Genomic DNA, 12,341 nt, shown 5'->3' with positions numbered 1-12,341 from the left:
ACTTTGAGTGTCATTCAGATTGTTTTCCAGAATAAATATAGATTGTTAACTCATTACTTCCAATACTGGGGGTTTCTAATTTATTGTTTGCTTTAGAAAACCTGAATTCAGAATCCAGGATCAGCAGGGTCGTGTGCAAGGTAGCTCATATTTGCATATCTCTTTCAGGTGTATGGGATAGGTCCCTGTGTAACTGGGGATTTCTTCTGCTTCTTTCAGGTTTACACATAATACTCCTGACAAGTATTATTATTAAGAAGTAGCAGGCAGAACTGCTGTAGCTTCCTTTCAAGGAAAGCGATGCAATTTCAGAGATATTTGATCTCATGAGTTCTGAGGTGCAGCAGTAATCTGATGCATTTGCTTTGTGGTTGAAGCAGACCATGTGAGAAACTACTCAACTTACACCAGTCACAAAGCATGCCCAAGACAGAACAAAGGACTAACACAGGACTCCTGAAAGACAGCTCAGTATTTTCACTATCAGAATACACCTAAAGCTTTGTACCTTTAGAACTCCTGTCTTCATGAAAAAGGTTGGAGACTTAAAAGCAGCACTTGGATAGAATTTTATCTTTATATTATCTAAGCTATTAAACCTTAGGAGTTGCAGGTCCCCTTGAGGCAGATCCTGCAATAATGCTATTCTGTCTGGTGAATTTTTACTGTAAACTTCAGGTTTAACTTACATTTTCACCAGACGTGTGAAGCAAATACAAACATCATATTTAGAGGACTTTTTGTCTATAATGACTTGCACCTGTCTACATTTCTGTACTCCAAATCTAAACAAGTCTGAGACCTGAGACTGGAAAACAGATTTATAAAATATCTGTGTCAAGTAAATCCACTAAGATAGTCTCCAGACATAAGTAGTTAATTAACAGGCTCCTTTAATTACTGAGTGACCCGGTCACACCTTTTTGCTGGAAACCTTTTAAATTTTCTCCTGACTAGGCAGAAAGGAAAACTCACAGTAATTTGAATGTACTTGCAAAAGTTCCACAACCTAGAAAGCATCCTCTCTCTCTTCAGCCCTCTGTGAGCAGGAATACATTGCATGACTAGCCTTACAAAAACAAAGATGTGACAACAAAACCGTGAGAGATGCTCAGAACACACGTGTATTTTCATTTCTGAACAATAAAAGTGTCATAGTGCTTCACTGAACAAAAACATATGAAATGTCTTAAATTACCTGAAAGCCTGAGTCATAAGCAAGGACTCTGCACCAGAGAAAGCCAGGAAGGCAGAACTAAGAACATCTTTAAGGTTAGAATGCCCTCTTTGGGTATAAAGACATATTTGCAGCAACAGTAAATTTCATTAAGTACAGTGCTATTTTATGCTGTAGGAAGGAAAGCAAATCAAAGAATGCAAGTGTGCTACTCCAAGACTTCTAAAGATTTCAGAAATGACCCTCTAATTACCCTCTACTAGTAACAATGTTCTGAAGATGCTGCATAACAATAGCGAGGATGACAGCAATCCATACACAGCAGGGCAGAGGGACAGACAAGAAAGAGATGGGCATAACTAAAAGCAGGAAAGCTTCCAACTGGATACAAAGAAAAACTTTTTCACCCTGAGGGCAGGCAAGAAGTGAAGCAGGCTATGCAGAGAGTTTGTAACGTCCTTGGAAGTTTTCAGGGCCCAAGAAGGTAAAGCTCTGAGCAACCTGACACAACCCCAGAGTCAGTCCTGCTTTGAGCAGGGAATTGGACCAGAGATCATCTGAGGTTCCCTCAAACCCAAACTATCCTAACCTACCCCTAAGATTTAAATACATGCCTCAGGATTTGCAGTATTCCACTAGTTAACGATACCCACGACAAAAGTTCAAGAGCTTCATCTGTGGAGATGCACCCAACCTTGCAAGAAAGCAACTTCTCTGATTTATAACTCCACAAAGGAGTCACAAGAAGTTAGCAAACAATAGTTCAATCACATTCTGGAAGCTGAAAACAGCTGACTTTCTATAAATAAAATTCAGAATATAGTTCAATACTAGAAATAAATAAGGTTTCAAACAGCATTTAAGCATCCATCATCCACACACAGAGAGAAATTACAAGCTTTGGTGATGGGTCAGGGCCTTAAGCAAGACAGATACGGTAGAGCATAACAGCACAGGAACGCCAATTGTTCCACAGCAGCAAGCCTTTAGTAGTTAGCTGGTGATTAAATGATGCTCATGAGCATCACTTAAATGTCACTTTGATCTATTGCAGTTATTTCACAAAATCTTTATTACTGAGGCTTTTTTACTGCCTGTACAAACACTGGCAAGCATTTCTCTTTGCTATATTAAAAATTATTTTGATACCTATTCCTAGGCTGCTTGCCAACTGGAAGACATGATGGAGCCATCTGTGAGACTACAACTCTCTGAAGACACTTGCCTTTCAAAAACATAATCCCTTAAATGGTGCCAAGGGCATTACACACAAAAAAAATCTAACATCACGTCTGAAGAGCTGCAGCAAAACCTGCCTCTCACACGAATTTCCCAGCAAAGGAAGGAGGAAAACCACCTCTGCCCAGGGAATGCTGCCTCTACCCTATCCAGTCCATGAAGTCTGATTATGACATAAGCATGTAAAAAGTCACGCCTGAATACTTCGCCACACAGATGTATCAGGCAGCCACAACTCTGCCAGAGATCTAGATGTTACATATAACTGAATTAAGCAGCAAACAATTCCAAACACTTCTCTATCTTCTCTCTCTTGGTTTGGTAGAAATTTGAGGGATTTTTGGGGCAGGTCTCTTTCTTCTTCCACTACTTAGCAATGTTGGTGCTCAAAATATGTACTCAAACTGCTACCCAGGATTCCTTATGTCCTCTGCATCATCTTTACCTGGTCTGTTTGATTTTGATTATTATTACTCCTGGTATTGTATTATATTATCCCTGCTTGCCCCCTGCCTTGTAATCCTCCTTTTAAAAACTCCTTTCATATTTTATATCATGATTTCCAAGCCATTAGAGATCACTTTTAGACAGCTAACATGTAGAACAATTACTCCCAAGAGACCTGCAAGAAAGACAGCGACTCCATGTACTTCTCATGGCTTGCACTGAACAGTCATTCTGGCCTCTCAGCATTAAAACCACAGCCAACCTAGACTTGCAAGGGTCACACTTAATGCCTAGGCTTCCAACTTCATGCCTAGGCAAAGCACACAGAGTTTCACTAGGGCATGGCAGCACACAAAGCAGTAACACAAGAAGTGCATGTGCATCCAGATCTGGGAGAAAAGTCTGGACTCTCATCAAGAAATTCAGTGCCACACCAAACTCACCAGAAACACAGCAAAACAATTGCTACACACCATGCTCGCTACTTGTAACAAAGTTATTAGTTTAAAATAATACTAATTTAATGCAGAAAGTGAATGACATGAGTATACACTGCCTACTTAACCCAAAGATGGAAAACCTTACTAACTGCACTGTAAAAGACAAACAGAAGGCCTTGAAGAACAACAGGGCAAGCCGGTAGGTTTCACAAAGGGCAATCAAAAGTCTTATGGATTATTCTTCCCAGAACAGCAATGCTGGTTTTTAGCTCCCAGTCCTACCTCACACAGGAAAAGACAGTAACAAATCTACTCCTGAAAATCTACACCATAACTATACCCAAGGTGGGCAGAAAGCATCTCCTCGGTTAACATGAAATGGATCCTAACTTGACCCTTGAACAGATGATCCCATGGAAAATTCTGTCATTGGCAAAAGCTGGCACCATAGCAGGAAAATTCTCAATCAGCTAAAAGAACAAATATACTACTAGTAGTGCTCACTGCATACAAAAAAAAGAAGCGGAAGCTGATCTTTTCTTATCTTACAGCAACTCCAGACCCCCTGGCAAACCTGGATTTTCCTCCGTCCTCATTCTCATAGGAAGCAGACATCCAGTTCTGATGGACTGCTCAGAGAAAACCATTAACTGGAGCAGCTCTTCTCTCACAGCCAAGTCTGTACAAGTCCCCAGCAGACCACAAGCATGGGAACACTACAGCAGCTGTCTCACCATGATCATGTTCAGGCTCCCCAGGAAAAGGGAAACACAGTACCTGTTGATTATTAACTATCTTGGGAGCAAAACCACACAGAGGATCGGCTGCTCTGGCACTGCACCCCAGGCAACAGTAACCAGGCCCTTCTTACACAATTTCAGTGAGGGTCTCCGCAAGATTTTCACTGCTCTGAGCAAATGAAAACGTACTGCAAGGATTCTGGCAGGACAGGAGCAAAGTGTCAGCATGGTGCCCTGCTAAAACAGTGCTGTCCCACTGCAGTGGCAGCATAGCTTGGGACCATCCAAGGTGTCCAAGAGTTCCTCATGCCCAAGACTCCACATCACTGCTGAAGCACAGATATTAGCACCCTATCCACATCACTCCCATCGGAGACACAGCAACCAAAAGGATGTTAACAGTAAGGAAATCGAACTAAAACAACTATCATCATTTGGTAAAATATCACCAAACTCAGCAGCTGTGTGTCACATCCTGTGGAGACTGGTGTGCCTATGGCTCTTCAGGAGCAGAGCTGGGAATGCAGCATAGCCAGAGCTCAGCTTGAACTATTAGTGCGAATACTGACAGGTTAATGCACTACTCATTAAATGGGAAAAGCCAAGCCCCAGCAAACAGCTGTGCTGCCCATTTCCCTCCATCACCTGGATCTCCACGGGCCATTAGCAACAGGAAGCACCTGAAACTTAGACAGCACAACGAAATTCAATCTCATTCCTGCCTCAGTAACCATCCTTGTCCAAAATCCTATCAGAGAACAGAAAGCTCTTGTCCCCAAAGTCACGCTCTCTAACAATATGGGGAAATTAAGTTGATACGATCAGCCTAGCTCTTGCAACAAAAAGTCAGATATTTTATGGAACTGAGGCTGCCTCAATTTACCACCCTGAACAGGCTCAGGGATGTTCCTTCCTTTGAACCTCATGGTGTTTCCCTGAAGTAAAACATTTACATGTGGAGGAAGGGGAACAACCAACCACAATTAGATAGCTGTAACGTAAAGAAAAAGTCTGTGGCTACAAGCATTTGGCCTTGTAAGTGGTGTCCCTCGGCACCATTCCAAGTGCCTGCATATCTGCAGGAATCATAACCCATGAGACTAAGCTGCTACATCAGTGGGAAGAATGCTTACCACCGTAACAGAAACAAAATACTTCAAGTATCCCAGTAAAACAGCAAGAAAGCAGTTTACTATCATGAAAAAAAACCTATTCTTCCCCTTCCCATGCTCTCTGGAGACTTGATGGCTTCCCAAAAACAAAACAAAAAGATGTTAAAAACGGTTTCCTTTATTGCTTAAAGCATATTTTTCAGACCAAAAGGCCTGACTGGTGATTTAAACTCAAATTGCTGTCAGATGAATGAGCTGAGCTAAGGACTATGGTGCTCACCCCATTAATCAATAAAGTTGTGAAGCCATTGACAAACTTCATTACCTACAGACACATTCAAAACATCACTATAATCAGATTCTAATTTTCCATTAGTATTATTATTCACCATTAAGCACAGTCTTGAAAAGCTACACCAATGCCACATGCCTCACTACACAGACCTGGAGACTTTCAAAACAATTCAGAAAATCTAGTGGTATCAACTCCCAGATCCTGCCTCTCCCACAGATACTAACCCTTTGATTTTATTTCGTTTTGGAATATTCACTATCAGCCTCTTGACTTTTCACTCCACAGGCTGCCTCAAAATCTCCCTACTTAGAGATTTTCCTCTGTAATGGTTTCCTGCCCAGCTGACCTCTCGGCCCAGCAAAGCAAAACTTTCAACAAGAGCACATTAAACCCCTCCAAACAACCAACTCTTCAGCCATTGCAGAGAACAGGGAAAGTTCACATACACCATATCCATTCTGCTCTTAATTTCAAGGAGCCACTTTTCCCACACAGCTCTTTCCCAAAGAGATTTTATAATCTAAGGATACGTACAGCGTGTTTAACAAATTTCTGTTCAGTTGTAGTTCTGACACGGTTGCTCTTTCATTCAATCCATAAACACAGGCAGTGCATACAACCTTAAAACTAAAGGAGCTAGCTAAGCACTACTAAGAAAATGTATTTTCCACTTTCCATCCTTTATTCTGAGTACACAGCTGTTTACATAGTAAATATTTACTATTCAAGGTAAAATCTAATTTGGTTGGGGGTTTTTACACTTGTCACTGTTATGACCAAACAGAGTGACAGAGGGCAAAAAAGAGCAGAGTAACAAGACAATTTACCCTGACACAGGGGTGACACGACTAACACACCTATTTGTAAAGCAGCAAGAGAGGAAGGGAGGAGGGGGTGAGAAAAATCAGAAAGTGCCATTGATCACACTCATTAAACAGCTGGGTCCCAATTAGAAATATATCACACAGAGATAATAAGAGGTGTTCTGGAAGGAAGCTTGGCTGTGAGATGAAGGAGGGTCTGAAACACAGCAAGCAGCATTTTGCAGTACATACAAAGGGGAGGCAGAATCCAAATTCTGCAAGTCCCAAAGGAATCATACCAAACAAAGAAACCCTACTTGAGGCAAGCACATGATCTCACTCCTCTGCCTGCAGACTTCAGATTACTCATTAAGCCACTTCACATTCTCAGCATCAATAAATAGGGAAGTAACTCTATGTCAATAGCTAATTCAATTTCCATAGAGAAAACATGTTTAGCAAACAAAGTACGCCCATAGTGGATCTCAGCTTCCACAGCAGCAGTAGCTAGCAGCCTTGACAAAAAAATATTTCTCCTTGAAAGCATTTTTCAGGTGAGCTGTTAATGGAATCCACACCTATATGCTAAAGGAGAAGAAAAAAGAAAATTACATGGAGAGTTAAATAGTTAACACTACACAGAATTAAGGAAACACCTTCAAATAAGGATACTACCACGCTTAAAATAGGAACAGCAGCCTCTGTTCAGTGCCAGAGGGCCAAGTTTTTCCTCGTGTGACTGCTGGTTTACAAAGGGCGCATTCATTCCGAATACATAAGGGTTTTGCAGCAGTCTTCCTTCACGAATATTGAATAGTATTACAACATACCCTGGGTTCAATCCTAATCTAAGTGACACAGCATGAAAGGGCTGCTTTCTGGAAAGAGACAGAAGATGCTAAGGATGAACTTGGAAATCACTATGGCAACTCCACAGGTCCCTTCCCGTTCACCTTGGAGGCAATACTCCAAAGGAGACAGGAAAACCCCTTTCCACAGGAGCCGTTAATATGCATTATGGCCAAAACCAGAAAGGTCACAGACTGCCCCTGCTCAATTAGAAAGAGGGCTTTGCTCAAAGAAACACAATGCTAAAATGGGAAAAGAATAAATCATAACTCCCGAGGAGCACTCATGAGGCGTCACACACTCAAGTAAATTGCACTTGAAAGGTCAGCTGGTTCAGTAGCTGTCAAGGGCTCAAGCTATGGCGGGCAAAAAAAGCCTAACCGAGTGTGCCTAATTTGTGAACAAAGTCAGAATTAACCTTTAGGGTTTTCGCTTTTGTCAGTACAAAACATTGTTTGCAGTGCTTTCTGTCCTCCTGTTCATCACAATTAATTTCTCCTGGTGCTAATAAATCCTCTTTTCTTACACGGACCCACTACAATTCCACCAGCAGCAGCTTAGGCCCAAAGTTTTGACTTCACTTTACTGAAGAGAACAAAGGATGATTTATCTAAATTTAAAGAGGGAGGAAGCCAGTGGTTATACAATACTTGCCTCTGACTGTTTTTTAGAGTGCTGCTGCACTGTAATCATCAGTGTAATATATGAGAACGTGCCACTTTCAGTGCCCAATCTCAAAGAGAGCTATATAGAAAATTAATAACTCTGATAGCATCATACACTGGGAAGAAAAAAAGACATATTGGATATGGTCCTTATCTCAAGTGTACAAAACAGTGCACATAAGCATTTGGTGGTTCTTGTACATTCCTTCAGTTTGCCATGATCCAAATATTTTAAGTAACCACAAATCTCTAAACTCAGCCTTTTTTTCATTTAAATCAAATATTTGTTTTAAACACCTCTACTTTCCAGTTTCATAAGGGCCTAGAAGCCCTATGAATAGCAAAAAATGTACCGTAGCTTCAACTGCAAAAACCACGGTCAATGCCTTCCCAGAATGAACCACAACAATTTCAACTTCAGCAATGAAATGGGGGAATACCCATACATCACCATTAAAGGGACTTTAGTATTTTAACACCAAGAAAAGTTTTAATAAAGTAGAACTTCTCCCATTTTCAAGAGTTACTGTAAGGCAAATAGCAAATTAGCAAGTAAATGAACCAACAGGAAGGGGCAAAACCAGAGATAATGCATCCCAGGGGACTTCACTTACTTCTTTGAAAACTGTCATTACTTCTAATTAGCAGCAGCCCTTGCTGGTATACCTTCTGCAGCATATTTTGTGGAAGCCTTTATTATAAAAGCACTTCACTGCAGAACTTCTAAATTGCTATTCAAAAGCAGAGCAAGAAGTTACTCAAGCACTTGTACACAAAGATTTGTGTGGATTACCAAAACAGGAATGAGCTGTTTTCTATTAAACTGTTGGCAAGGACAACTGAAGTGTTTGAATAAAGTCTTGGTGGACTCATGGGGCTGGGAGAACCACGTATCCCAAACAACCCAAAAGACAGCAGAGATACCTAGTGAGAAATATACCTTTCTTTCCCAGTTGTCCTGGGAAAGGTGAAGTGTTTTTTTCCAGAATTTCCCCATGGCTCCAGCCTTTTGCCAGCACCAGTGTTGGTAAGGAGGGCAGCCCTAGTTCAAACCAGCTGATTGCTGCTGCTCTGAGAGAAGAGGAGAGCAGTTCATCCCCATCAGAGGTCATGGTCTTATAAAATTCAGTTATGTATAAAACATATTCACACAGAGTGCCCGCTGAGAAGGCAGTTTTCTTTTTCTTCCTTAAGCCAGGACTAGAGACTGGGTGACTTTCCTAAGAGCACCATTACTTCCCTCTTTGCAGTTGGTTATTCAAAAATAAACAAATAAACTATACACCTTTGTAACAATATAACTGCGCTCACACTGGCTGAAGTGAAATCAAAGTATCTTATCTTTTGAGTTAAAAAAAATGGTAGCTACTTTATTTCAAAGTGCAACACCGTTCCGTAGACTGCGTTAACTGCGAAACAAATGCCAACATCACCGGGAACTTAAAAAAAAAAAAAAAAGAAAGAAAGAAAAAAAAGACCAAAAAACTCCTAAAACTTTCGGACTGTGCAATGAAATATCAGTATTTTTTGACCGAAAAAAAACCCCCACCCCTACGTTCTCCCCATACTCAACACGACTCTCAGGAGCTGCCGACGCTCCCAGCCCAGCCCGAGGGCAGCATCCAGCCGAGCCACCCGGCCCCTCCAGCGGGGAGCAGCGCTGCCGGCGCCGGCCGGGGTGCCCCGCGCCCCCCGCGCGGTCAGGGGCTCCCCCTGTGGAGCTCTCCGGGCGGGCACCCCCGCGGCCCCGCTTCCTCCCCCGCAGCACCCGCGGTGCCCCGGCCCCCGCTCACCTGGGCCCGCCGCGTCCCCCCCGCCGCCGCGGCGCCGCCTGTCGGTACCGCCCGGCCGGGGCTGCGGCCGCCACATCCCGGCCCCCGGCCCGCACCGGGCGGAAAGCGGCCCTGGCCCCGGCCACTCCCCGCCGGGGGCGGGCCCGAGGCAGCTCCGCCGCCCTGGGGAAGGAGAGGGCGGCGGGCGGGACCGGCTCCGGAGGATGGTGGGGTGCGGGCGGCGGAGGGAGCGGTGCGGCCGGGGCTGGGCGCACGCACCGCCCCAGGGAACAACGGTCCTCCGGGATCCCGCCCGCGCAGTGCTCGCAGGCTGTCTAGGCTCTTCTGCTCCCGCAGGTCTGCAGCACTAAGTTAGGGGGGAGAGGAATCAGGGAACCACAGAATCGGTCAGATTGGAAGGGACCACAGTGGTCCAAGCTTCCTGCTCAAGCAGGGTCATCCTAGAGCACATGGCACAGGATTGTATTCCAGATGGTTCTGGAATATTTCCAGTGAGAGAGACTCCACAACCTCTTGGCACAATCTGTTCCAGTGTCCGCATAGTAAAGAAGTTCTTACTCATATCCAGATGGAATTTCCTGTGCATTGGTTTCTCCCCATTGTCTCTTGTCCTATTGCTCGGCACCACTGGGAAGAGCCGGGCTCCATCCTCTTCATACCTTCCCCTCAGGTACTTAAAAACATGGGTAAGGCCCCCTCTCAGTCATCTTTCCTGAGGCTGAACAGGCCCAGCTCCTTCAGCCTTTCCTCAGAGGGGAGATGCTCCAGTCCCTTTAATCATCTCTGTATCCCTCCATTGGACCCGCTCCAGGAGCTCCATATCTCTGTTGTACTGAGGAGCCCAGAACTGGATACAGCACTCCAGATGCGGCCTCACCAGGGCTGAGTAGAGGGGCAGGATTGACTTGCTGGCAATGCTCTTCCTAAGGCATCCTAGGATTCCATCGGCCTTCTTGTCCACGTGTGTGTGGGCATGGCTCACAGACAGCTTGTTAGCACTGGGACCTTCAGGTCCTTTTCCACAGAGCTGTTTTCCATCATGTCAAGCCCATGACTCATACCAGTGCCTGGGGTCATTCCACCCCAGGTGAAGGACATGACCTATGCTACACGTACAGATATATGGCCTCCATCTCACACGTCCCAGCATCACATGGATATGGCTACAACAAATACATATACCAAATGTACTCTTGGAAAACAATTTATTTTCAGGTTTAGCCATACTGGGCGCTGCTTGGTTTCAGAGCCATCATGTGACCCTTTGTGAGCCCTTCTCCACCAGGACTTAAAAGGATACTAAGAAAGTCTGCAGATGATACAAAATTGGGAGGAGCAGTTTACTCCTTTGAAAGCAGGGACGCTCTGCAGAGAGACCTGGACAAATCAGAGGGCTGGGCAATCACCAACCATATGAAGCTCAACCAGGCAAAGTGCTGAATTCGGCACCTGGGATGAGGCAACCCTGGCTGTATGGACAGACTGGGGTATGAGATGCTGGAAAGCAGCACCATGGAAAGGGACCTGGGGGTCCTGGTCGATGGCAAGTTGAACATGAGCCAGCAGTGTCCTGGCAGCCAGGAGGGCCAACCCTGTCCTGGGGGGCATCAGCCACAGCATCACCAGCTGGGCAAGGGAGGGGATTGTCCTGCTCTGCTCTGCACTGGGGCAGCCTCGCCGTGAGTGCTGGGCACCACAAAGAAAGAATGATATAAAGCTCTTAGAGAGTGTCCAGAGGAGGTCAATGAAGATGGTGAAGGGCCTTGAGGGGAAGCCGTCACTTGTTCTGTTCAGCCTGGAGAAAAGGAGACTGAGGGAAGACTTCATTGCAGTTACAACTTCTTCGTGAGAGGAAGAGGAGGGGCAGGCACTGATCTCTTCTCTGAGGTGACCAGGGACAGGACCCGAGGCAATGGCCTGAAGCTGTGTCAGGGGAGGTTTAGGCTGGATATTAGGAAAAGGTTCTTCACCCGGGGGTGGTTGGGCACTGGAACAGGCTCCCCAGGGAAATGGTCACAGCACCAGCCTGACAGGGTTCAAGAAGCTGTTGGCCAACACTCTCAGGCACATGGTGTGATTCTCAGGACTGTCCTGTGCCAGGCCAAGAGTTAGTCTCCGTGATCCCTGTGGGTCACTTCCAACTCGGAATATTCTGTGATACTTTGAATTCTATGAATGTGTTTTCATTGCTTTTGTCTGACTCCACACATCTTTATGTCACAGAGCTTTTTCATTTTGTTGTAAGGTGCTATCATTTATATATATGCATGGGTTTTGTTGGGATAGAGGCAATTTTGTTCGTAATAGCTTATTTAGGACTCTGTTTTGGGTTTGTGACCAGAGTAAGGGATGCTTTAGCTGGGCAGTGCATACCCTGCTTCTTGAACTGCCCTGCTGGTGAGCAGGCTAGGGTACAAGAAGGGACACAGCTGGGGACAGCCTGACCTAAACAACCCAAGGGATATTCCAAACCATATGTCCACATGGTGTCATGCCCAACAGTAACAAGGCTGGGGGAAGGAGGAGGAAGAGAGGACGTTCAAATTTATGGCATTTTTCTTCCAAATTCACTGTTATGCAGGATGGAGCCCTGCTTTCCTGGGGATGACTGAGCGCCTGCCTGCCCATGGAAAGTGGTGCACGAGTTCTGTGTTTTGCTTTGCTTACGCATGTGGCTTTTGCTTTACCTATTGACCTATCTATGCCTCAGCCCACGAGTTTTCTCACTTTTGCCTTTCTGATTCTCTCTCCCATCCTGTTGGGGTGGGAGGTGAGTCAGCA

The 12,341-nt window shown here is 44.8% G+C and overlaps 1 protein-coding gene across 1 annotated transcript in view; it reads right to left on the bottom strand.

Moving 5' to 3' along the window:
• The window catches only part of DISC1 (DISC1 scaffold protein), a 189,506-nt gene extending 179,839 nt beyond the window's left edge, over nt 1-9,667 (bottom strand). Inside the window, 1 exon segment of the mRNA XM_042025244.1 lies at nt 9,561-9,667. Within this exon segment, the coding sequence (XP_041881178.1) occupies nt 9,561-9,636 (76 nt within the window). The 5' untranslated portion in view covers nt 9,637-9,667.
• Nucleotides 9,668-12,341: the final 2,674 nt, after the last annotated feature.

This window comes from Corvus kubaryi, unplaced genomic scaffold (assembly GCF_017639235.1).
Source record: "Corvus kubaryi isolate FWS band 111438036 unplaced genomic scaffold, C.kubaryi_AGA036_p1.0 37266, whole genome shotgun sequence".
Lineage (NCBI taxonomy): Eukaryota > Metazoa > Chordata > Aves > Passeriformes > Corvidae > Corvus > Corvus kubaryi.
This window is presented reverse-complemented; position numbering and strand designations above follow the sequence as displayed.